A 27,714-nucleotide genomic window follows, 5' to 3' on the forward strand; every position below is an offset into this window, starting at 1 on the left:
TGCATTATCATTGCGCAATCGGATCTAGTCTCGCTAAAGCGTACTGCGGTAAGCATGATTTCTTTGTTTGATACAATTTTGATAGGAATAAGGAGGAGAAGAAAGAAGAGGCTCTGACGCGAGAGCACTCGATCCGTAGCCCTCTGCCAGACTTCTGTGCAACCAGAAATCCTGCCGGGCATTAATTAAATCAAAGCATTAATTATCGAGGAATATCAATTTTCATGAACCGTCCCAGATCTATGGAGACTTTCGTTGAGGAATAATAAGTGGAGGGACGAATCAACGTTTGTCCACATATCAAATTGTCAGAATTACGACTGTTTACTTCATAGCTGTCGATATTTATAATGCACGAGAACGGATAGCGCAAATTTGAATGGTCTCCGATAAAACGACACGTTCCATAATGTGTGTATCGTTTCGTTGTGAAGACATCGTTTCGAAAAGATACTTATTCAGTTATATTTCAAAAGAGAGAAGAGCTTTATCGCCATTGCGTATGTGCGTACACGCTACTGGTGGTATCCAAGTACGTATCTATTATGGAACACACGACAGTGCACTTATTTCCCAATGCTATTATACGAGCGATGAACGCGAATGGTGAACGACACGTGGCGTTTACGAACACACATTCATTCTCTTTTTTTTATTGCCATTATGATTATTATTGGTATATTCGTGCTCGAACAACTATGGAAAATAACGAGACGCGCACAGCGGAGACTACGGAAAAGAAAGGAAAGGGAAAAAAGAGAATGGGAGAAACCTTAGACACCTCGCGAACAGCCATCATTATTTATGATGGGTGTACCGGTCAATCGTTTGTCATTCGTACACATCCAACCGTATATTTCCGACCCTCATACGTACAAAATGAATAGGCCTGTTCTTAAATACCTGTGACATTCAAAAAATGTTCAACTCTGTCATTGACAATGGAACGAGTTAATTCCATTGGCACTTATGCCAAGTTCAGTGAAACAGGTAAATTGTGTCTATTATCGTACAACAATTCGGACGATTTCGTAATGGTTTCAGGAGATATTGGTTTTTATAAAATTAGAACGATTTTAATTCGACGTCAAAACTCGTCTAGGGGGGGACGACATTTGACGTGAAGACGAAAATTTATTTTGTTCGGAGTACGAAAATGTTAAGAAAATTTACGAACAATCGTCAGTTGGAATAAATTTTTGAAAGAAGTCTCCACTCTCGGTATCGATATTGCAATCGAGCGTGAAAATAGGTCGATCCCAATGCTTTGGCTTACTGTAGTATAATAAAGATCGATGCCGAGCGAATATACTTACGTTATCGTTCATCAAGATGGAGGGGCCAAAAACTTTGTTACGTCTGTGTTTCTTGATGAGTCTGCTGAGTCTCTGAGTCCTTTCGGCACAGGTCAGTGGTCCGCACGAGCCTAAATCAACTTGGCTAACTTCGTAATCCTCAATATCCCTGCAAATCTCTTCGAGGTCCTTTTCGAATGGAGGGCTCTGTTTGGGCGTGACTGTGCTAAGCGGTACAACTTTGGCAATCATAGTTTCGCTTCTGACGCTCCAATTGGAGCCGCCATATTTTTTAAGATTCATGAGATCGCCGATGCTACCGCGGACGTGACTGCTCGCTAGCTCGAGATTCGTGCGTGAAAATGCCGGTGAGTGTGTCAACGAACCGGAGCAACATTTTTCCGTGGACCTTACGACATCGGGGAGAGGAGTTTTAGCATGAAGTTTATCAAGATCGGACAACGAAGAGCCTCTTCTGATCCGATTACGAAAATGTGCTTGAGGCACTATTTTCTCTTTGATCGTCCGTTCTTTCTCACGATTTACGCTTCTCGATGACAGAGAAGATCTCATTGCAAAGAGGCCGGCTTTTAGAGGAAACAAGAGTGCCCACTCGGTCGATTTCTCACGGGGTTCCATCTTACGTGAAATACTAACTTTCGATTTGTTCTTGATAAAAGCTTGAGCCCGCTACACTGCAAAAACAAGCGTGTTGTTTTAACACGTTTCCAGCGTGTTTATGTTGTCGCCATTTTCGACACGCTTTTTGCCGTGTTGTTCATGAAAACAACACATATTAATCGTGTTTTATAAAAACGCATTTCCGTGTTGTTAAAAAACGGTTTCCCGTGTTGTAAAAAAACGGCTTTCCGTGTTGTTACAACACGTTTTAGGCGTTTTCCTCTTTGTCGCCCGATTCGACACATATCATGGCGTGTTGCTGTTGTGCATATCCGCACACTTGAAATGCGTTGTTGGCTTGCGAGTAAATTCACTCGCAAGAATGGCGAAAAATACAACAAAATATTTTTTTTTTACCGAGAATTACTGGATGCGTCTCGTTCGTGAACCTCGGATATCAAAGTTCGAAGATTTGGAAACGAATTATTTCTGAGAAAAATTCGTATACATCGAGGGGGGATTCGATCGACCTACCTACCTAACACGCTCTAACTTAACGGACGCACGCTACCCACTACACTAATTCGCTCATGAGGTAATGTTGTCAAAAAGTCCGTTATACGAAACGCAAACATTGTTTACGTTTGTAAGTGTGAGCTAACCTCGTCTTCGTCCTTTGTCCAGCCAGACTCTTTCTTCTTTTTCTTTTTGTTTGTAGTTGGCTCGAGTCTGCGCTCCTATAGCGTTAAGACCATACGGCCATGTGATGAAAACTTGCTTCTCGTTTTCGTGATTATTCGGTTCGATTCGGTCGGCGAAAAGACGCATACGTTTAATTCACTTATTATTTGTGCCACTCAGCGAGCATAAAAATGGAAAAAACGATTTATTGCAAAAACGAAGAGCGATGCAAAAAAATTAAATTTTGCAAAGTGAACGAAAAAATGAGTGATTCCGAATGTGTCATCCAAAAAATCCGCGAAGCTTGTGAAAACGACTTGCTTCTGAAAAAGAAAATCGAAAATCAAGCCATCGTGTTACAGAAGCTGATTCAAAATCAAAACATTTTATGTGACATCGAAGCAGAGGAAGAAATAATCGATGAATTGGAAATAACCTGCATTGTTCCGTTAGGCGAAAGTCTTCTATCGTGTTCAACGATCTACGCTATCGATCAAGACGGCTCTCTCATTGAAACCCAAGAAAAAATAAGTGAATGTGTGGAGGAGAAAGAAAAGGTAAGATTATCTCGATGTTTTATTATATAAAATGTAGAATAATGAATCTAAACGATTTACAATAGGATAAAGAATTTATAACACATTTAATTCATTGGTAGCGATAAGATTTTTCATAAATCTCTTTGCGTCAATGAGTTTTAATAAGTGTTTCTTAAGCCAGTGATCAAAGTTCAGATTAAATTTCTTTCTCCGCAAGAAAATTTGCATCAAAATTTTTTTCTGACAGCAGTTTTGATGAACTTTCTTTGTAAACAAGAAAAGTTTTGGTCAAATTTGTTTACCGCAGCAGTATTTATAAAATTTTTTTTCTTGCAGCGGTAAAAGTTATGGTTCAATTTTTTGTATAGCAGTAGAGTTTTGAAAACATTCTTTTTAAAGTGATCAAAATTTTAATAAAATATCAATACGTTATCAAAATTTTGATTGCTATAAAGCGAATGTTTTCAAAACTTTACTGCTGTACAAAAAATTCAACCATAACTTTCACCGCTGCAAGAAAAAAAATCTTATGAATACTGTTGCGGTACACAAATTTGATCAAAACTTTCATTACTTAGAAAGAAAGTTCATCAAAATTGTTGCGAGAAAAGAAATTTGATCCAAATTTTTTTGCAGAGAAAGGAATTTGATCCAGACTTTTACCGCTGACAAGAAAAAATCATTAAGAAAATTATGAATATTCTATTGTAACCAATGAACTCAGTGTACTCAAAGATGAAAGCTTACATGAAATTTCTTTTATTGTAAAGAAAGTTTTGAACTCCTGAGATTTTTATTAGGTCGAACGGTCATAAGATTTGCTTTATGCTTTGAGAAATAAAACTGTTGTGCTTATTTTTTGGAATTTCAGGAAAACCAATCAATCAACAGACAATTTAAAAAACTGAAAACAAATGACTTCACTGAAAAAAGAAGCATAATTTCAAGCTTCGTTGGAACGCCAACATCATTGCCAGAACTGACCCCGGAGTTGGTTCAAAAAGTGAACAACGGAGGAATGTTACTTGCTCAAAAGTCATTAACGTATTTTTGGGCAACTGATCTTTTGCATCGCACTAATGGCATGCTGAGTAAAAATGATTATTTCAACTACGCAAAAGCCATTGTTAGTGCTTATCCAGAGCTCAGCGGCGGAGACCATGGATGTGTAAGTTTTCATTTCTTTGCATTTCCAGTTACTACAATTGTCAAAGCCGTCATGTGCTAAATTTTTCTTTATTGAGTTTTCTTTTATTATTGCAGGGGATTGTACGACATCAGTCAAGTACAAATGTGCGGAATCGACGTGCTAATTCAGAACGATCTGTAATGAAATTTGGCGAAGACAAATTGAAAATCGGTCAAAATATTCCAACTGTTTTACGATTCATAAAGAGTACGTTTGAATTTCTATATTAATTTCCATAAATATTAGGGGATCTCTTGTTACATTTTTATTTTTCGCAGGCGTCCTGATGTACATGGAGTAGATGCGTTAAAAGAGCTCGAAAGAAATATGAATTCCGCGGTGACACACCGCACGTATATACGTCTATTGCTCAAAGAGTCTGTGAATTTACGGAAGAAATGGATAAAAATATTTACACAAATATATTGGATATCATAAAACGGCAATTTCGTTTAGGTCGACATTGACGACAAGATATTTGCCATTTTATTTTACTTTCTAAAATGTATTGTACATATAAGTATGAGTAACTTCCCAAAACCGTGCTGAAATCATCCGTGTTGAAACAACACACATTATCAGTATTATATAAATTACAAAACGGAAATTGCCGTGTTGTTCGAAATTTTACGGCGTAACGTGTTGCTTCAACACGATTCGTTAAAACAACACACCTGCGAGATGTATTGTGTGTTGTTGCAACACGATTAGTTAAAACAACACACCTGCGAGATGTGTTGTGCGTTGTTTCAACACACCTAACAACACGCTTGTTTTTGCAGTGTATATAAGTATGAAACTACGTAAAACTCGACAAGACACTGAATCTCAGGGTTAAGAGGAATACTCGAACTATTCAGCCACTTCAGAGAGCCCAAGTCCACTCGATTTCTCCTCCAATCCTAAAAGAACTCGCAACCGAACGTCTGTTGCCAATTGCCTTACACTTTTCTTTAGTCCTTTTTGATACGGCGTTTGTTCAATTCTCCTTATTCGTTTCTTACATCACAAAAAGAGACTCTATAGACGAGCACGATTGCCGTACTTTCACTCTATTCGTCGCACTCTCACTGACCGATCTCTTCCCTAGTCGAAAAGCGCCAGAGCACTGGGGCGTGAAATCTACGACGACTTTATCTCCGTTCCGATTGTTCACATCCGGTCCAACGCGCTCTCTATTTACATGCACGCGTTGATTCCTATGTGAGCGTATATTTATCGAACCCTCTCTTCCTCTAAGAGCGCGCCCGTCACTTCCAGGCGATATCCATGGTGCTTATCTCGAATTTGCTTGCTCGTAGGATTCGTGCTAGTTCAAACGGGAGTGACAAAGTGAAAGAGAGTAAAGCGGACTGAATTATGATGAACCGCAAAGAGGTTTCGTGGCCAAGTTACTATCAGAGGTTGCCCAAATTGAAGGCCACTCGTACCCGGACACAGCGTTTTATTAGTAGCTCCACTCGATGAATTTTGACGTCAGAATTTTTGTTAAAATACTTCCATCTTCATTCACGGACGATGAACTGAACTTGCTGAATATTATAACACTCTCCTGCGACGAGGACTCGTGTTTCCTGAATTTTGCAGCGATCCACTGAATATTTATTCTTTTTATAACGTGTAAATATTTCATGATATTTGTCAAGTGACAAAGCAACGTTTATTTAGATTTGATTGTTGAAATCTTTTAATCGCACTCGATTTCAATTTCATCACAATGCTTGAATCTCGCATCGAACTTGCTTTTCAATGTTCTTTTTACATTGGAGATCTCGTCACCGTGTCGGTGAAGCGGAAGATCATTCACTTCGTAACTTGCAGTCAACTTGCGAGAAGAGGGACTCGCGGCGTCTTAATCCACTCGGTCCGTTGACCAGAAGCACAATGCCCGATTCGCCGATCCTGACGGCGGTCTATAACTCGTAGTTTGTAGTGTTTTAGCTCATACAGGATTTTCAACGCAGAAGAAAGCAGTGAAAACGATGTGAAGTGGGGAACGTTATAGGAGAGAGACCACTCGCAGCTTTTTTCACTCAAGTTAACATGACCCCCTGCCAAGAATCGGCCGAGCACCCTTCGATCGACGGATATTCCTTCGGTAGACCGAAAGCAACCCTCCGTGGATGGGCTGAGCCCGGGCGACACTTCCGTCCAATAAAAGCTAATAAACGATCGATAATCGAGTTTATGAGAGACGACGAGAAAAAGATAGTGAAGAAAAGTAAGAGTGCTGCGACTTGATGAAACGTAGCAAAGGAAACATTTTAAACAGGAAAAAAGTTCGCTGACATCTCGACTCCAATTAATCAAATTAATGGATTTGAACCGAAGTTTAAACCGACTCAATGATTTTCCTCCCAACGCAGTGGAACTCGAGGTATCGTGTTGTAGACGAAAGGATGATCCAGAAACAACTGAGCCATACTTTCATCAGGTTGGCCAGCATCGTGGGGGATTCCGATGACGAAAAAAAAACAAAATGTATACACTAGTTGGGGAACAAAATTGTGGGAAAAATGGAAACCTTGGTGAAGAAGGTGATATCGTATCATATCTATAGTCCTCGACGACTTCGTTCAACGTTCGTTGTAAGTCGTCGTAGGCCAAACTTTCAAACCATACGGGTATTCGATGGTCGTACAAAACATATGTTGCACACCCGGCCACAAGAATCACGTTACTACATAATTGCTATTGCCACCTCGTTATGCATGTATTGCCTTGGCTGGCCTACATAGATTAAAAGCCTCGTGCATAGCGAACGTCGAAACCTCGACTTGTTTGCCTCGAGACTTAGTTCTACGTGAGATGATACTAATTGAAGTATGGCAAAAAATAAAGCCTACAAGCAATTTTCATATTTATGCGGACGACGGAACGGTTCGATCAATAGAGTAGATTTGAAAATCATTTTTTTCATCTTTTTCTTGTTTAGACAAACTAAGAAAATGAAAGTTCGTTCACCCATTTGAGTATCCCGAATTGAAAAAGGGCTGATTGAACTTTTAGTAATCCTTTAGAAATAGGAAGATTCAGGTACGCAGTGTAATGCGTGGCCTCAGTCAAGATGATTTTTGTAATGAAAAAAGTGGACGGCGAACATGGAAAATATTGAAAATCAATATCTGCTCGATAAATACGTGGAGAATCGATGAATGATGATACACGTCGACTGAACACCGCTTCAGAAAGGATCCGAAAACTTATCGAATGCGAGAAACGGGTAAAGTTGGAACTCTAAGAGTGGCCACACAGCAAGTCATTTATCGAAGTATTCATACTATTTGGAAATGAAGATATTTCTACCAATGATAATAGGCGATGCAGGAGACAGGAGCAGTTGAAAGTAAATGAAGAATTTTTTTCTTTAATTGTAATTATATGAAATGATTCGCTCAAAGATGAGTTAGTTTTTTAGTCATGCTTAAATTCAGAACGTTTCGAGTCCGAATTTGAGGAGAAATGACGTCCCGACTACATGGAAAAGTGGAAATTTGAAAAGATGAGATAAGTTAAAATGACTATCAGCTCATAAAAATCCACCGAAGGCAAATGAAAAAAGTACACCATAGTGGAAGAAAGAATTCGAGGAGTATTCATTGTCTCTGCAAATTTATTATTTCTACAGACTCTCTCATTCTTTGAAAAAAGAATTTGACAGGTTTCATTGTATTTTGCTTCGGAGAGGAAGAAAAGAACTGTGGAAACGTCCCTCGTAGTCGTCGAAAAGGTACACAGTCCTTCTCTAGGTGGTGAGAGGAGACTAAAAACATAGTGAAGAATGGGAGATGAAGAAGCTACATATTCGAAGCCATGAAAAATGGAAGAGAGTGCGGATAGGGACATGAAAAAAGACGAGGCAGATGAGCAGCTAGCGATAAAAATGAAATGCAGCAGGAAGCAAGATGGGAACGAAATGATGAAGCAACACAGAAAGAGAGAGACAGAAAAGGAGTAAAGAATCTGCATAATATGCAAATCAGGAATCGTCAGTGCATAGACGAAGCATCTCTTGAGCGAGTGTGTTTGTAGTGGCCCTAAACGAATATATGACGATGACAACAACGACATGAAGTTATAAGTGACAAGAAAACTCTCAAAAGAGAATCTTTTGCGGTTGTACACGAGAGTTTCCTGAAAAGTGTGCACGCGGCGCGAATGAATCTTTATTTCTAAAAGTCAAGAATATGAGACGCTTCAAAATGATTCGAGAAAGAAAATAAAAAAAATTGTGCTTGGCACGTCTTAAGGATTTCAGCAAATGATTGAACATACAAGTAAATAAAGTTACGACTGCTTTATCGATATTGGAGAAACCATTTTCTTCGGCTAATATCAACCAAACATTATCCCAGGCTACTTCCATTCCCATTTCTTTTTCATTACTTTTTCCTGATCGCGTCCCTCCAACCTACGGGCAGAAGTGTATTTATATAGAGATCGAATAGCGTTTCACTGGTCGATGAAGCGACTCAAGTTCTCAGGATTCGCGGATTCTTCGAGTTTTGTTTTTACAAGGATTTTTCGATTAAGCGCATGATACGGTTCGTCATAGCTGTGGTTGAAAGTTTGGGTGTTCGTTTTTCTAGGGATCGGTTAAACTTCCAGTTAATAATACTCTTGAACTCAGTTTCCTAGTTGGAAAATTGAATCAAAGATGAGATTTTAACCCTAATCACTCACTCGGGGTCTAAACGACCCCATTTGTTTTGTGTAGTTCTGAAGTTTTTCAGCAAGCGACACTGTAGAATATTGTGCAACACTGTGCAACACAGTGTCGTATGGTGCCCATACTATTTTCCTGTTGTTGGAACGCATTGTGTAACACAGTGTTGCTCTGTGATGCTTGCTGAAAAATGTTTCTAAAGAAGTGTGAGTGATTAGGGTTAAGTCAACACAATGGTTTTTCCTCTTCCCTTCTGTAGGTTCTAATAATTCTCAAACAACTCGTCCCCGTTCCTTGAATGAATGAAACCTTTTCTCGGAACTGAGGCAGCCGAAACTCAAACTCTTTTGCTTAGAGTATTTTGCAATTGTTGTACACGCGAATCAGCATAAGCAATCGGCAAATGAGGATTAGCGTTTAGCATGCACGAAGAAAGTGGGAAGGGACTTCTGGTCTTAATGGAAGTTTCGTGTCAGCTATCAAGGCTGATCCCTCAACCCTAACCCTTGTGATTCTGGACGACCTCATTTCTGAACTGTCGATTGATAGATCGAACATTCTAACGACCTTGGAATATAAAGAACGGAAAACTTTGGGTATTCCAAACTCTTCGAAGTCATCGACTTCAAAAGTAGATAATGGAAGATCCAAGTTTTCCTCTCTGGCTCACTGTGGTAAGATTAAACATTTATTGTTGTCGTGTACATACGAAATGACTCGTAGGATTCTTCATGTTTATTTCTGCCCGTCGACGCCTACTATTTTCTTACATTTTTATTGATCCTGAGTATACCCTCGCAGAGTTCAATGAGCCCGTCCCATAGCGTTAATTTCCACGTTTCTGTGAGACCCTCGAAGAGCATTGCCCACAGCCATTCATTCTCAATGCAGTACTCCGTATCACATTTGCACCAAGACCCGAGGGAAACTATCGGGAACACTGCCGATACAGGCAGCTACTTTTTACTGAGTATCAGTTGCGTTGTAGCATTATTAAAAACTGCAAAAAAGTATCAGTCCCCAGCGATTGATGTGCGAGCACCAGTACATGATTCAACAAGAGTCGCCTATCCAAGTATGAGTTTCTTTTGACGCTGTAGAGTTAGGGAGATCGCTGGAGCCACACTGAGCGTGCACCCTGCGGCGCTATCGATTGTCCTTTACTAATGAATTTAATTAATTCATTGCACGATGTAGTCAATAATCGTATCGATTACAGCATTGTGCAGGCTAGCGGACCAATAATGGTGATTATGAATTGTATGACGTTGTCAATAAATTCTTGTGTTTGGCACCCTCGTTATAGACAATCCGAAAAAGACGAAGTAAATCCTCCAAGTCAGGGTGTATAAGGAAAGGGGGAAGTCAACTCGTACTGTGGGGTGAAAGATTGAGCGATTTTGGCCACAGATAATCGCTTGGCATTTGCCCAACACTCTATTTGTCCACGGGTTCAATAATCTCTCGGTCGCGACCCGGTAACCCCGCACAACGACTCAAGGTCACGTCGATGGATTATACGACGAATTGAAAAATAAAACAACGGTTTCATTGAAAATCGATAGTACGTTTTTAGCATTTCTTATATGTTTTGACTGCAGATGTACACGAAATACTTATACGTATTCATAGCTGATACGACGTAGTGGTTTCGCCGCGAGAGAAATCGATTAATGGTCGAGGTGACTAGGGGATATGTGACAAAAGGTTTGTCAAGTATCGTTCGTCAATAAAGTGCGGGTAATGTTTTTCGACGAATGCCACCGAAAGTCTTTTGTATTCACTTTCCTTCCGATCTGTAAAGGTCGTCACTCACTCATGGCTTTCACAAAGGAAATCCATTTTCATGACCTTCCTTCCAGTCTCCATTATTCACAGGAAACATCAAAATGTCATTGATCATTTTTCAGTATTTATATTATGGACAAATTTGAACCGATGTCTCAAAAACTATTTTAAATTATCCACTCTAGGATTGGGTTTTTCATTTTATCGAAATTTTACTTTACTGCGAATCTAACACTTTGTTTGTTCTCCAACTTACACGTAGATCCGCAAAAAATTGACGAATTCTTACCGTATTCGACTCTCGTTTAGTTCAGTGATGGTTCAATACTTTGAAACGAAGAAGAATGGTTCGATATTGAAACATTCTTTTTTTTCACCACGCTAACTGAACAAAATGATAATTACATCATCACGATTTTCGTACGATTTGTTGTTTTCTGCTTCATAATAATGATGAGTTCAATATTATTGTAAAAATGTAAACTTTCCTAGAGGATAGAATAGCAAAATGTGGTTTTTTCTTCAAAGAGACCCTAATAAACCGTGCTTGAAACCTTTGCTACTGAGACCTTATTATTTAATGTCTCAAGAACTCTAGTATCTGATAAAAATATAATTCCAATCGAGTTTATTGGTGATGGAATGTATCGAGTTGGTAATGGCACATTGAACATCAAAAACCTGCAATGCACACTATTTCTGATGCTCAAAAGCTCATTTTTTATCCCTATCCAAATACTTCATTAAATTAATATGGAAGAGGATGTGAAGATCAACGTGATTTTCCTGATGACTCAATTATTATTTTGTAGTATATCCTGCTGAATATTTAATCGATATTTTATGAAGATAAATCACTTACGTTTAGCTGCATGATGATCTTGTTGTAGGCCCAGTGCCATCGTTGCCTGGCAGTCATTTCCTGGCGTTCTTTGAGCTGCGTTGGTATAGGAGGTGCACCAACCATATCCAAAAGTTCTTCGTCCGGTGGTGGTTCCGGTGGGCTTCTGGGTGGTGTATCCATCTGCACGCTCTCATCCAGCGATGCTTGTTTCGTAACGCTTCCTGAATGAAAAATTCAAATTTTTCACTCGTCGAATTAATGGAGAATATTTTATGCACACGACCCCTGGCCAATATTCCATTTCATCAAAATTTAAGTATTTAATGTTTTTATAAGACTCTATCAAAAATTGCTGGCTCTTGATTAAGAGGAACTTTGTTTGATGAAACAATTTGAAAACGAAAATTCGACGCAATCGTCAATTGTTCAATCTTTACGTTTCAAAGAAATTTGTTTTTCTCCAATGTTATCGTAACATCGAAAGTTCGTCAAATAAGGAACATCGAGTGTAAACTGTCAATGATAGGAATAAACCATCCGAAAATTCATCCAGGTATCAAGAAAAATAAGAAATCTAAACGCACCTCTTGGGCTGTCAGATCTGGATAACGGGGGTGTGCCTTTATAAGGCTCAACCAACGAGTTCTCCCGAGAGCCTCGATTAAGAGCTTCTTCGCCCCTCTCGTACCTTTAATAATAAAAGTACAACGATTGAAGGATTAGTAAATTGTGTTTCGAATGAAATGAGGTATAATATTTCCAGTAAATTATCTTTCCATTGGTGAAAAACTTTGATCGAATCTTTCGAATCATTGGAAATCAATGAAACGGAGAAGCAAACGAACCAGCAGGAGAACATCGAAATTACCTCTCAAGAGTCTCGTTCCTCATTTTGTATTCCCCATTGATAGCACTGCTGAGGACAATATCAGCCTCATCAATGGAATCTTGATCTTTGAAGTATCCACGTTGGCAGCTTTCAGCCCTGGAAATGGGTTGAGGAGTAGTGAAGTTTTGTCCATAGGTGGAGCCCCTTTTTTGATAAGAATCAGTGCGACTGAGACTTCCTTTGAAGCTGCCATCTTGATTGATCGATGCGTAAGAATCGTTTCTCGCAAGTTGAACGAAAGAGTCTCTTCGTCCAGCTGGCGGGTAACCATCTTCGCTGTTGTAATGATCGGAAGCGTAAGAATCGCCCCTGATAAGTTTTGGTTTTTGGGAATGATTGGAGTGTTGACTGAGCTGACTCTGGTGAGACAATTGTGAATCTTTTCGATGAGGTTCTTTGGGGACGATTTCGGGATATGCTTCTTCGTCATCGATGACATCTTCGGCGTAAGAATCAGTTCTTTCAAGGGGTCGTTTGCCATTGATGGCTGCGGTTCCACCATGCACCATGGCGGTTATGGTAACACGATTGTTGGCGGTCACATGGTTCGACAAAGTGGAAGGAGCCACTTGGTTGGTGCTCAGTGGTGAGTCGACCATTGTACCAGGAACCGGACTGGATTCACCAGCCGTTGAGTATTCACTGAAACCCTTGCGCGGTTGGCTGCTACCAACGGAGCTGACAGCAGTTTCGAAGGAGTCTTTGAGCTCGTCATCCCTCGACTCCAACGAATCTGTGTTCTGTTGAAGCAAGGGACTGGCGTCACGTTTGCTAGCAAGTTTCTTGCGCCTTGAGGAGCCTATAGCCGAGACATTTTGTTCGTGTTCGCTGTCTTGACTCGGATAAAAGTACTTGGACTCGCTGGACTGATACCCGTTGGTTCTCGTTTGTCCACGGGGTGTCGTCACGGAGAGTTCGGGAACTTCGCTCCTTCGTCTCTCGTTGCTTGTCTGGACGGTGTTCTTGTACTGTTGCTCATCGTAAGACTCCTGATAGGACTCTTGATAAGTATTGTCGATATACTGATCAGGATAATCCTGATAACCATCTTCGTAATTGCCCTGTTGACTTTCTTTGCTGTAGGGAACATTATAATTGTCCTGATAATTGATCTCTTGCTGTTGACTGGTTGGTTGTTGTGTTTCATTTCTATAAGGCTCGGAATAATTGTCCTGGGATACTGGCACGTTTTGGTCTTGATAAGACTCCTCGTAGCCCGTTGACGTTACGATGTACTTATTGTCATACTGATTCTGGGAATACTGCTGTTGTTGCTCGTAAGCCATCGTCGATGGTACACTTTTGTCGTAAGCCACTGAAGTTGGAACATTATTGTCGTAGACCGAAGTTTCGACATTTCCACCATAGCCATTGTATTGGTTGTTATCCTGTTTGTAAGACTCGTCATAGGATTCATCTTTGTAAGTCTCGTTGTATCCAGATTCTTGATAGATGTCCTGGCTTTTATAGGATTCCGCGTAAGAATCTTGCTTGTAGGATTCCCCGAAGGAATCCTGCTTGTAAGTGTTCTCATACGCATCCTGTTTGTAGTTATCGTCATAAGTAGTAGTCGTCGTGGTTGTGTCGTGCTTGTAAGATTCAGGAAAAGAATCTTGCTTGTACGACTCATTGAGGGAGGAGTCTTGCTTGTACGAGTCATCGAAAGACTCATGATAAGAGTCCTGCTTGTAAGTTTCATGATAATTATCTTGCTTGTAAGTATCTTGATAATCGTTTTGCTTGTAAGGCTCTGAATAATTAGCCTGTTGATAAGAATCCTGCTTGTAAGGGTCCTGATAAGTGTCAAGCTGCTTATAAGGCTCTTGATTATAATCAGCGCTGTTCTCATTGTAACCAAGATTAGTCTGGTAATCATGTTCTTGATCGGTACCGAGATGGGAATTCTCGTAATGCCCTAGACTCGTTTCGCTATCTTTCGGATATGTATTTGTCTGATAATTCGTATCTTGATAAATCTGACTGGTTGGTGGCACGTAAGATTGTTGAGAATTATTATAATCGTCCGTGTATGAATTATCCTGATACGTTTGACCCACCGTCTCGTATGCGTTCTGCGTTCTCGACGCTGATTTTTTGTAACCATCATCGACGTACTGCTCGTCGAGTTGATCTGTCGTCCCATATGGATCTGTTCCAAACTGATTGTCCTGTACATGCACTGTACCGCTATAAATGTCTTTAGTCGCACTACCATAGGATGATCTTGTTTTCGTCAAACTCTCACTACTAACAACTGGCTCCGCGTAACCTACGTCAACGTAACTCGTATCTTGAGGCAAATTGTCTTGACTGCTGCGATAAGCATAATTGTAATCCTCGTTGTAGTCCTGCTTATAGTAACTCTCCTCGGACGGTGTTCGTGTACGTGGCAGTTGACGTCCTGGAGTTGCTGGAAGCGAGACTGGCTTACGCCCGATTACAACGCTACTCGGTTTTGTCGGTGTTGGTGGCAATTTCTTTCCGGTACCACCCTCCTGACGCGACATTGGACGCTGCTGAGGCTGCAGAGCTTTCCGTCGCCGTGTGCTTTGTCCGCTGTTGAGCAAAAACATTATCAGAAAATTTTTTATAGACAAATTTGGGAAAAATGGATCAGTTTATCAAAATTAAAAGTTTTTCTTTAGCAGCGTCATACCAAAGGAGCTGTATTCCAATATTTTTTTTTCTAGCGAATCCGAAATTTAAAGTAAACGGTATGAGAACAGGATTCGATGTTCCGAGAAAAACGCGAATACATGGAAGTATTATTGAACTTTTTCCTTGTAAAATTCAACAAGAAATGCTACTAATATTTCATCCCCAATTAATTGATAATAAAATTAATTGTTCTTTCAGTGATTGCTTCAGGGATGAGATTAACCTCTAATAGATTCATACTTGTAATCGAGTTCTTCGGACTCGTAGCTACGTTGCCTCGTGACAGCAGGTCTGTAGTCAGGCCTGTGAATACCAATACTTGATGCTGGTCTTTGTGGAAGTGTTTTTCTATTGCGTTTATTTTCGTTATAAATGTTAGACCCGAGGTACCATTTCCCCCCGCTGTCCCATTGACGATCTTCATCGTCTTGTCCATATCTGTTAATACAACAATGAAAAATGAGAATTAAAGGAAACATGTAAATTCAATATTTTCGAAGCAATTGTCGATAATTAAAAAGATATTCTTCATAACCACTTTGCTTAGTCAAATTCTCTGGATTCTCAATAGTAACACTGATCATTTGATATCTCTCGTGAGAATAATTATAATCCAGATTATAAATTACATTCCTATCATATTTACCTCTCATCCTGATAAACGTAACCCGTTATACTGTCGTAATATTCACTGTGACGAATGTCCGTATGACATTCGGGATAAGTAGCACTCATTTTTCCAACTCTGCTATCACTGCCGTAACCATCAGTTCCGTAGTGCATCTGATCGTCGTAAAGAGTCGTTTGTCTTTCGAGCGATGGTCTTCTATGCGCACCTGCAAGAAAAACCACTTTTATGCCTATCTTATGACTCTTATGCTAAAGCACTTGTTCATTGGGTTATTATTCTTCTCCTTTCTGTTAATGAAACTCGTGTAAACGATGATGAATCATCGTTTTTTAAATCATATTCAATCCATCGATGTCAGTTTTTATTGTATATTTGAACAATATAGGGAAAATCGAATGATCAGAAATTACCTCTTCTTCGTGAGGACGTGCTAGTCGTCGTGCTGGGATAATATTCCGTATCGCTGTATATTCTCGTTTCATCGACCTTTGTTCCAGGATAATCGTAACCTTCGCTGTACCAACCATCCTGACTGCAATTTGTCAATCAATGCCAAAACTTTAATGCCAAAATTTAAATGTTTTAATAATTTCGTGATATCTCGAAATACGTAAAGGTATTGAAATTTTTGCGATGCAGCGATAAAAATAAATGGACTGATTTTCAAAACAGCAGCTATCGTTTTCATGCATCTAAACTTTATCGCTATTCCGTGAATCAATGTTCAGAACTACAAATGAACTAACTCTGTTACCATTGTTGAATAATATTTCTTCCCAATCTCGATTATTTTCCATTTATCTTAAAAATTTTCTCTAAAAACTTCGCGATTCGGAGGCATGCAAACTGACTAGTTACAACAGGGAATTTGAAAAATACTCCAAAATCAATCAAGTATTCGGACCTTCAAAAAAGTGACAAAACTTATGCTCTATTTGTCGAATTCCAGAGACTCGATGCCACTTTTTCCGTAAATGTAAAACATCTTTAAATTCTAGGATTTTCATATGATGAGAGAATTTGATACTGTATCGTGTCCTATTATTACGAGTACGATTTAACTGTGGGTAGTATACATGACAGATAGAGAGCTGAGGATGATTGTGATCGTGATGGTTGATTAAAACGTGTATGAGGTATTGTGTAGCGTGCGAGAACCGATGTCCGATGTTGTGATTGATAGATCCATGATAGCCGTTATAACCGAGATGGTATACATTGATGAACTATTATGTGCAATCGTGGTTTGCATGTATACGTGGATATGTATACGTGGGAACGATTTAGTGAGAAACGGTCGCGTGTGCATATCATTCAGGAAACGAGCAATCCTGAATAATCTCCCACCGATTCAAACGGAAATATGCGTTTGATCGAGTTATGCATATTGTTTGTACGCATAACATCGTGTAAAAAGGATCAAATGAAGAAAATGGTGGAAATAACGGATGACGGACCCGAACGAAAAAAATAGTTTTATTATATTCCCAAAAAAGTGTGATGCTGAAAATTTCATGTTTTTCAAGTAATTTGCAAATATTTGAAAAATCGTTGAAATGTATATATTTTTTTATGTGGAGGGTGTTAAATTTACGAAAACACTTTCTCCGTTGACACCAAAGTGAAAGAATACTCAAGCACGGAACGTTAGCTTCAATTTTTCATTCATTTTTTCGTAAGGGTATGAAAGTTTGAAAAAAAAGAAACTGAAAGCCAACTGAGACGCGGGCTCACTGTGCTTTGTGGAAATGAAACAAAGCAGAATCTCCTCGTACCTGTCCTCATAATCCCACGTGTGCTTCCGTCGTCTGTATATAAAAAATTGCGAGAACGAATCAATAAAACGTTGTTTATTTATGTGTACTGTTCAGGAAGCATTTTTGGAAGAGGGGGGGGCAATGTTTGAAGTGTAAATTTCCTGGAAAATTTGTTCGAACGTCAGTGTTCGACCGATAATTTATTTTTCAAAACTCATCAGAAGATTATGAAATCAAAAGAATTATTTTCATGGAATGAAACATTTCTTAAATGCTCCATTATAAATAACTAAAAATTCGTTGAGAATCAAAAGGGTTGACAAAAATAACGAGTTATCGCGAAAATCATCGATTCAAGTACGAAAAAATTTACCTGTATTCCTTGTAGTGTCTCGGTCGACTATTATAGAAGAGTGGCTCGGAAGACTCGGCACTTTGCTGAGTGGAATACCTCTGTGGAGGACCTTCACCGGGATAAGGCTCATCGTATCTAGGACTGTGGCCACGACCACCATAATTATAACTACCAGCTCGTCTGCCACCAACACTTCCAGGAATCTGTTATAAAGCATTTTTTATTTCATTTCAATTAAGAGAAATCACTTTGGTGTCAAATCACAAACGTTTTTAGAGCAATCAGTTGCTTGGAGAACAATGTGACGATTTATCGTCGAATGTGTCGAAGAATCAATGAAACAAGTCGAAATACAAAAAAATATTCCTTGAGAGCTTAAATCACGGGCCACAATGATTCAGAATGGTTAAAAATTGCAGCAATGTTGGGCGACAGACTCGATAAATTATTTTGAAACTTTCGAATGAAAGGAACATTCGAAAAGGCCCAAATGCAACTGATAATTTTAGTTTACCCGTATCTCGTATGAGTGGAATCATAATTTGAAGTTTGAATACCTGATGGTCGTCCCTTTCGTAACTGTTTTCCCTTGATGTCTCAAGCGATCGTTGAGGCGTCGCTAATTGATTGGCAGCGGTGCGAAATTGCGAGGCCGAACTATTGGCACCCTGTCCACCCACCGGATAATTCAGATCGGACGTGTAATCCGAATCTTCGGAGTAACCAGCTAAAAAAACGAACTCAGTGGCTTCATCAACGGAAGTAAAATCCTAATGAAAAGCTGAAAAACCTTCAGAAGGCCCAGCAAAACGATCGTCAACAATTTAGAGATCTTTTTCGTCGATCACTTATCCAATTGGTAAGAATAAATGAATTTCACTGATAAAACAGATCGAGTTATCGACATAATTTTCTCCTTTGCAGGCAGAAGTGAAAAGAGGGAGATGAAACTCGTCCGGATAGAGGCTGGAGGGGTTCTGCGCCACGATTCACGGGCGAGTTACCGACCGTTAAAACTTTGGGGGTCGACAAAGTAGAAATCTTTTGATTTTGAAGTTGTTTCGAAGTTCATTAAGTTATGCAAAGAACATCTCTTCGAAAGAATGAGCTCAAAAAAGCTCGAACTTACAAATAATAATAATTTTACAGTTTGTCAGTATCCAGAAAATCTTACTTTATTCCATTTTCATCCACCAGATGTCACGAGAAGCTTCAAACCTTTTCGTGAGTGAAGTTCTTCACCGAGTTTCAAGCAACTGGAGGGTTGATGAGATAGACTTCAGGGGTTGTGGCTGCTACTCCACGAACGGCGAGAGCTCAATGTCACACTGCCATTACTTGGCTCGAGAAAGATCGAAATAAACGCGATTGTACAACGACACTACACTTTACTACACGATGTGTGTGGGCGTTTTCACGTTTGTGTTACGACGAAACAAAGGCTCAAAGAAATTCAAGAGAACCGTGGCACAGAGACAATAATCCGAAGGCCAGGGATGTAGTGGAAACGGGAATGTAGACGGGAAATCTCAGGCCAAAACTCGTTCAGTTTTTTAAACTCGATTTGGCTCCCTACTTCGTATCAGAGAGACAAATAAGAGAAGAACGTCGTTCAAAATGCATATTCAATATTGTTTTATAGCTATGGAATTTTGACGATCGTTTTATCGAGTCGAGGTTCATGAGTTTGTTGAAAAACGTCTGCTAATCCCATTCCAACAAGCTGCTCCCGCTAAAAATCTTAATCCTAACTTCTTAACTAATATTATAAATGCGAAAGTGTGATTATTTGCTTGTTTGTTTGTCCTTCCTTCACGCCCCAACTAAGCAGCCAATCTACTTGATTTTTGGCACAGAGTTAGTTGAAAGGACGGAGAGTAACATAGGCTACTTTTGGTCCAGGAAAACAAATCAAATTCCCAAGTAAGATTTACAGGAATATTCGTAATATTGGCATTTCTTCGCGTCCTATCGAACCAACCAAACGACTTGACTTTTGACATAGAAATAGTTGAAAAGATGGAGAGCGACATTGACTGCATTTGGTCATGGAAAAACGTTAAGTTTCCGAGAGAGATTTACGGGAATATTCGTATTTTTGCAGTAAGAATCGCTCTCCTTCCAATGCTCGAAATTTACATGTCTTTTTAAAAGTTTTTCAAATTACCACGCGAGCGGAGCCGCGGGTAAAAGCTAGTGTAAAATAAACCGAAAAGTTCTCGTATATCAATCGCAAAATTCGATAGAAATATATCACTTTGGAGGGCAAAACTCAGTTAGATTGAGAATTAAGGGAATGGAACCGGAATTTGAGATACTTACAGTGGCCTATGTACAATATCTGGCGACGGGCCTGTTCAGCCCTTGCCTCCTGGTCCATCGTGTTGTTCAGCATTTCCAGTTTTCTCTGAAGATCCGCCGCCTCGGTGTTCTCGGGATCTACATTGGCAAAAAATATGGAGAATTGCAAAAATAGGAATAACGTAAAATTTTTAACTCCACGCGTTCTAACAAACGTGCGTGAATTTAAGTGTATTTGCTTTGATATTTAAATTGCTTTTTTTTTTCTTTTAAATCCTGAACCGAAAAGTTCAGAGACGAAGGTTATTCATGCTCCTAAATTTGTTTCAAGATTTTTTGGTTTAGTTTAGTATTTTTATAGTTTGCGTATTTTTACGACAAAGGGATTTCGAAGTTCTACCAATGTTTTATTGATTTTGGCATCTATTTCAATGCAATTCCAAGACCAATAAAACTCACCGTCTGACACACAAAAATAGACAAAATTTAAACTCCATTTTCATTGGAATAATAAGTAAATTTATAGACGTAAATGTCATTCGACAGCGAGTGTGAGAATTCTCCTTTTTTCAATCCAATAAATCAACTTCATCGCCACGATAAATTTGTCTTTAACGAAAATATCACCGAGTCAACATTTTGTCCATCTCTGGGCTCTGAATTTATGAGTTTTCGAGGCAGCCCCTACGTGCTTCAAAGAGAAGAGGTGCTCGCGTTATTTTCAACTAGAGTGGTGGTATAAATACAGATACATAGACGGGGCGAAAGATGTCGAGCATGTAGAGGGAAGGAGAGACAAAGAAATAGACATTGAGACAGAGAAAAATAATGAGTTTGTGACACTGATGTTTTTTATCTCCAGAAATAATTATTTTCTCCAATTTCTCCAATTCAAACAAAAATATCTATTAAAATCAATGAAAAACATAATTTTTTTTCTTACACAAGAACATTTACAATGTTCTCAATAATTCCATAGTAAAACCGTCTGTTTGGACGAATTTCTCGAACATATGTTCCTTGTTAGTTGAAACGAGATATTGAAAAAGCAGAAGAAAAACATTGTCAAAGGGGAAACAGGTTCATGTTGTGAAGGAGCGTGAAAAAAGTTGATCGTGGTAAGCAGCCATTTCGCACTTTAAATACAAACACAATACATCAATTTTCTGGATCAAGTACCCGACCAAGGTTTTTTCGCAGTCGTCCCAACGACACTGATAGAAAAAGACAGAGAACGAAAAAGAGAGTAGATCCTCGGACACCTACGCGTCCGAGCTCAGAGCTGCTCGTAGGTCTGGTTCGCACTTGGAGTGCCTACTTCAAACTCGATATCCATTTCCAGGGTCTACATCGTATCTACCGTCTTTGCAGTCTCACCTCAAAATTGGATCTCGCGTTCGCACCGCCGTAACTCCTGTCCTTTCGTTTCTCTAGTTCATTCTACGACGAGCATTTCTATTTTTTGCCCACTCTATTTTCCGCCCCTTATCACCTTGCCACTTTGTCAAGTACAAGCATCTTGCAGGAATCTCGCAGCATCCGAGCGGAAGCTCAACTCTACCGGAAGGAAGTGAAATACTGAGGGTGCAAAGTTCAGAGGGCCGATGTGGGTATCGGGAATCTCGAATTTTATATTTTTCCCCGTACAACGTAGTAAATTAGAGTTTAAAAAATCTTGCCCAGACAACGTTTAAGCAGCCGCTTAACAATACGAGACGAGTAAAAGATCAAACGCGATGGTAAATCCGAAGCTGGGGCTTTCTGTATGCTCTGCAAACATTAGCTCGACGACGTCTGGACTAACACGCCGGGAGGGGATGAAGAAGTACTGGGAGAAAGAAAAAGGGAGGAAGGAAACTGCTGCAACCAAGATCCGAGGCACACCTGATTTTCCCTCGCTCACAGGCTCGTTCAGACCATTCTTTTTTCGTCACGTTCTCCAGACGACTGACTCACCCCTTTTTCCTCCTGCCGTTTGTGGCGTTCCGAGCTAAGAACTGGAACGGTTGCAATTAAAAAGAGGGTCAAGTCTCGAGGATAGCTATACGTCTAGCGGAGTGGTCTACGAATAGATGAGAGAAGAAAAATTAAGTATCCAATGAAAGGGTTGGAAAAGATGAAACTAGCAAAATTCTTTGAGGGATAAAAAGGCTGCTATTCCTGTCAAATCATTTCAACTATCGATCACAAATGCAATTCTTCGAAGACGGATTTCCAAGACGCCGGAAGAATAACCGAGGATAAAATCGACGAAAAACTTCAAAGTTGAAAAAAGCTTTTTCTCTCGCTGAGTAGTAGCTGTCCGGAATGTGGCACATTCTGTGACACTGGCGAAAATATTTCACACGTTTCCGAGCACCAACCCTCTTCTTTTGACCGACCTCTAAATTCAATCCTCTCTTTCAGCCTCCGAAAAAATGGTCAGCTCTTCCACGTTCGTCTACTTGCGGGTTAGTTGGCGTACAACCGAAGCGAAATAAAGCAATATCGAGTTCTTGCGGGCCAGAGTACATACACGAAGATAGAAAAAGGAAGGAAAAGGGTCGTCCCCGAGCGTGGTAACATCTGCTCGTCCGTACATATTAACAAACTTTTGACTCCGCCTGTTTTGCGAATAAAGAGAATTTATCGCGAGGTTTTTTTTGAACTCATGGTGGATACGATATTACTTTTAACTGTAGAAAAATGAAAACGAGTGTGAAATAAAAATAAATCGAAAAGAAGGAAACAACAAGATATTTGTCGTCATTTTTGTAACGTCCTCGTGCCCGTTGGTATAAAAATTTCACAATGTTCACTGTACCCAGTGTTCTGGGAAATTGTTATCACGCGCTTCGGAAGATTCTAAACTCGAAAAGTTTCGTCTCTCTTTTATATGTATATATAGAAGCTCCATGGTCGTGATGGGAATGAGAAGAAAAACACAGATAGTTAGGAAAAGTTTGAGGAGTGTGAGAACAGTATGGGAAATTGCCAGGTCGAGTAAACCTCACCAGGAAGAACAACCCTTCCTACATTGGCCTCGTGCCATCTCTGTTTTCCCTGTTATAATTTAGCTACATTGTCTTTATCGAAATTAGCGTTTTCCATGTATTGGCTAACTGGAATATCGGAGAAAAATATTTTCACATTATGGAAAAAAATGTATGAAAAGATTTATTTTCTCTCCTCGACGAAATAGAAACAAAATATAAAAATGAAAAATATATGCCAAGTGAAAATATTTAGTGCAAGCCTCGTGGCAGTCACATTGCAGAAAAATTTCGATCCAAGATTTTTTTCCCGTGGAAAATGTCGCGGAGAAGCAACGGAAATTTGTCGGTAAAAAAATTGATGAATTTTATTATTCAATTCGTGGTAACAAAACGGGCTGGGTTGGCCCGAAATCAGTGGAAAAAGTCACTTGTAAAAAGTGGAAAAAATGTGAACGCTAGAAATTCAAATGCTGCGGGGTCTAATCGCCGCCTAACGTAATTTTTATAACCCGTGAACGGGATCTTAGATTATGCGGGAGAAAGACGGGCGTATGTGTGTAATCCGGAGGATAAAAGAGAGAGGAAGAAAGGAAAAGCTATATTGGGCAGCGAGGCTCGAGTACGTGGGCAATGGTACACGAGAGATCGAGCATTGCGGGGAGAATAAAAGTTTAAATCCCTGGAAAGTCGTTCCCGTTCCGCTAATCACCCGGACGACCCTTTATCTCTCCAACAAGCCAGCCGATTCATTCTTTTTTTTCTCTCTTCAAACTCGTCGTATTCGTACGTCCGTCTATACGTTCGTTTGCAATCTCTCTCTCTCTCTCTGCCTCGGTTTTTCTCTTTCCTTCGTTAGTCTCAACCCTCTGACCCTTTCTCTGTTCACATGCCTTCGGGGCAAGGGTCACGGAACGGCCGGGCGTAATTAGTCCATCCCGCAAGTTCAACTTCGTGACAGTCGTTCAACGAAGGAGCAGGAACGAGAGAAAAGCTCGAGTGGCTCGGAAGAGCCAAAAAGGATCATTCGCCAAGCCCACAGTACTTTTGAAGCTCAGTTATGTGCGTTTAAGAATATTTCTCTGCTCTATGACAAGACATAAAACCGCGCCTGGATCTTTTCGACGCTTTGAAATTTTCGGGAAATCTCTACCAACGTTCCTCTCTACTTTTTACAGTCATGAGTTACTACTCAAACTTCCTTCTCGACGATTCCAACAACTTTTAATCCTTCGCAAGTACCCATTTGTTCTGCTAACTATTTTCCCTGATTTTCTAGCTTGAGAGTGCATAGGAGTGTTCCTGGACGCTTCTTTTTTTCGATGCCATTTTTTCATTTCACGAAAAATGCTCCACCTTTCTTTTGCGATAAAAGAATTACTCCAATTTTCTCCGCTGTCGCTGAGGAAAGATTGAAACCTTCGTCCCCAACAGTATCGCAGTTCTCTCCCAAAACAATCGTGATCATTTTGTTTAAACATTGAGAGGACAGATGTCACGATGCTTTAACATGCTACGGCATATTGCAATCTATCGTCATGTCATTGCGTCCATTGTTCATGGCCACAATTTCCAATTCATTCCATGAGTAAAGATACATCGAGAAAAATTCATTTTTAGGCTGCAATTAAATAATATTTCTGCAAATTATCTTTTAGCGACCAGAAACACTGTTTCTAGTTTTTAAAAAGTACAATTTAGTTCGTTCATTTTCTCGATGCTAAAACAATGTATGTCATGAAGTGATACACAATTCAATAATGTGGTACGCACGATCAATTATCGAGCAATGTTTATGAGTTCTAAGGAACGTATGTTCGGTACAGAAGAATTCATTTATATGTGTATCATATAAAATGGAACACAGTAAAAAAAACATTGAGTTTAATAAAGACGTCGAGTTGAAATAAAATTTGTAACTTTCCATAATTCGTAATATTGCAGCCCAGAAAAATCATTGTTTCGCCACAATTTCTCAACGTCTCTTTTGCCAAAATAATTTCTTTGATTTTTTTACTGTGTGAAGAGAACGATCGGTGGGTAGATAGAGAGAGAGAGAGAGAGAGAGAAAAATGGGATGTAGTAATTATTCGGGGTAGACATTATTGGTATTTGACAGTGTCGCAGCCATAGCTCGATGCATACACAGGTACCCTCGTGTTTGTCAGTTTCTTTTTTTTAATTCTTATCTTTACATATGCATATAAATGTTATGTATGTATATAAATATGTACACAGAATCTGTGTGGAAAAAAATTTGGATTGTTGAGTGATCAATCAGAGTCGAAAAATATTTGAGATGTTCATTTCCCCCCCTCTTATGCTATCGCCGCGCCACTGCGTGCACGTGCGACGGTGTTATTGGATTGAGTGAGTAACAATCATAATAAATCTGTGCTTCGAGGTTTTGGGTGAAAATTGAATAGTCATTTTGAAAAGAAAAATCGCATACTTTTTGGTTTCCTGGGGAAAGGGGTGGGGGGGGGGTGCTGGCGTTGTAATTTCGATGTAATTTCGAATTGTCTGCAACGAGATTTTTTTATTCGGGTTTCGAATGACGTGAAAACGATATCTACTCGCTATGCGACAAAACGAAACAACAATTAAAATATCGAACATGAAACAATAATTATTGAAACGAACATCGATAACCTAAGTGATGACTTAACAAACTCTTTGCGAGCAGATAATGCGCTCTACTTCTCGTGCTTTGCATTTGAAATTACTCCAAATACGTTTCATCAAAACATCATTTTAATTGTCATCTATGTCACGGTGAAACCCTCTTTGGTGCGCCTTTTAGGGGGACTTTTAACAAGTGCGAGGAACTCTTCATCGAGGTACATGAAAAAAAGAAAGAAAGAGACAAAAAGAGAAAACCAATGACACGAAAGAAAGAGTCCCGAGATGATAAACGTGGAAAATGGTCACCGAACGATTCTCATTATTATTTCTTATCCATATTCATTATTTATTTAGTATTCATTTTATTTCAACACTGAAAAATAATAGCGAACGGCCATTGAAAAAATTGCGTATGTCATAACGGTGATAGCTTGACAACCAAACACACATAAAAATATTTAATGAACAATACAAATAACGTATTATGTAAGCATAGAAACATACAACATTTCATCTCATTTAACGACGTTGACACAGAACAAAAATCCAAGTACATTCGTATCTTCGAATCGTATATCATTTTCGTGGTATACACACGTTTTACCTATGTACTGTCAGTTTTGGGATTGAAACTGTCGGACTGTCGATTTCCGCGAGCTGATCATTCGTCGAGCCACTTGCTTCGTTAGAAACACTAAATTGATACTGAATTGTGATGAAAAAAGGAAATTTATCCGATGAATAAGATCTACGGATGACATTGAGTGGAATATAATTGAACGGACACGAAGAACTTTGAGGTGTTAAAAAAAACACGAAAAATAGCGAACCATCGCAAGAAACATTTCGAAAAAGTATAAATAAGTATTCTTGAAATATCCAGTTATCCAGTCAGCGAGGCAAGTAAAACCGAGGGAATTTGCAAGCGCGAAAACACTGTTTTACTTAATAGGGTTTCGTCCTCGAAAAAAGCCCTTGCAGCTAAGTTTATGAGGTTGTACATAGGTGGTGTGCATACCTATGTATATACACACACGAAATATATATACGATCTTGAAACGAATGCAGTGCACGAGTGGGACTAGCTAGGTGCTCGTTGGAAAAACTTTTTGCGGTTCGTTCCCGACACCGTTCGTCGTCACCGAGAAAGGAAGAAAGAGCGGTGAGAGAGGAAGAGAAAAGCAGAAAGAGAACGAGGCGATAAATCGATTGCCCGCCCTTTCTCCCCTCGCCTCTCCCGCCAAGCTCGCTCTTCCTTCGTTCACTTACGTCATACGCATTGACAAAAGAAGGAGAAAAAACGAGGAAACTTCGTACAAGATTTTTCACCGAACACGAATGTCCACTTTGCGGTAGTCAGGCGCGTGAGAAAAAATACGCGCGGAAAATAAAAACGCGACGATGAAAAAAGAAATCGGGGAATCGCACGATCCGGTGATCGCGATGCAGCGTTGAGTTTCTCAGGCAGTGGGAGCTCGATAGAAGAAAAGCACGCGATTAGTTGCGACTTTTTTTACTCCCGACCCGGGCGTTTTGCCCGATTTTTCGGCTAATCGAACGATCGGTTTAATTGAACGACAAAGCTTCCGGGGACTAGGAAAGTCCCGATGAATTTACTGAAAAACTGAAGCAAGAGGAAAAAACAAACGTTGCTCGAGTCGTCAGTTCTTACGAGAAGGAAAAACACGTCGAAGCCCAATTTTCAAGGGAAATGTAAGAAAACTCGCTGCACCGCAATGAATTCGGATCTCCCTGTTATCGGAAATTCGGTTATCACGATAAAACACCAAAGAGCACCCAGTCGAGATAAATATTTAAGGAAAAAAGGAAGAAAAAAAAACAATAAACAAATTATATTGAACGATATTAAAATGGAGATGTCTGGTGCAGTGGCTGGCGAGCA

The 27,714-nt window shown here is 39.6% G+C and overlaps 2 protein-coding genes across 3 annotated transcripts in view; one reads left to right on the forward strand and one right to left on the reverse strand.

Annotated features, from left to right (window-relative positions):
- The window catches only part of unc-13, a 271,226-nt gene that overhangs the window by 172,198 nt on the left and 71,314 nt on the right, over positions 1-27,714 (reverse strand). For both annotated transcript variants that reach the window (XM_043422142.1, XM_043422141.1), the window contains 10 exons: positions 20,236-20,352; positions 18,471-18,640; positions 17,932-18,116; positions 17,577-17,609; positions 16,212-16,333; positions 15,817-16,006; positions 15,411-15,608; positions 12,492-15,068; positions 12,208-12,311; positions 11,642-11,844 (listed from right to left, as the gene is read on the reverse strand). In XM_043422142.1, the coding sequence (XP_043278077.1) occupies positions 11,642-11,844; positions 12,208-12,311; positions 12,492-15,068; positions 15,411-15,608; positions 15,817-16,006; positions 16,212-16,333; positions 17,577-17,609; positions 17,932-18,116; positions 18,471-18,640; positions 20,236-20,352 (3,899 nt within the window). The remainder of the gene's footprint in view (positions 1-11,641; positions 11,845-12,207; positions 12,312-12,491; positions 15,069-15,410; positions 15,609-15,816; positions 16,007-16,211; positions 16,334-17,576; positions 17,610-17,931; positions 18,117-18,470; positions 18,641-20,235; positions 20,353-27,714) is intronic.
- LOC122412537 (uncharacterized) lies at positions 2,070-5,096 on the forward strand. Its single transcript, XM_043422143.1, has 5 exons — positions 2,070-2,511; positions 2,635-3,154; positions 4,008-4,304; positions 4,400-4,532; positions 4,604-5,096. The coding sequence occupies exons 2-5, from the start codon at positions 2,789-2,791 to the stop codon at positions 4,624-4,626; spliced, it is 819 nt and encodes a 272-aa protein (XP_043278078.1). The 5' UTR covers positions 2,070-2,511; positions 2,635-2,788; the 3' UTR covers positions 4,627-5,096.

Source organism: Venturia canescens, chromosome 6 (assembly GCF_019457755.1).
Source record: "Venturia canescens isolate UGA chromosome 6, ASM1945775v1, whole genome shotgun sequence".
NCBI classification, from domain to species: Eukaryota; Metazoa; Arthropoda; class Insecta; order Hymenoptera; family Ichneumonidae; genus Venturia; species Venturia canescens.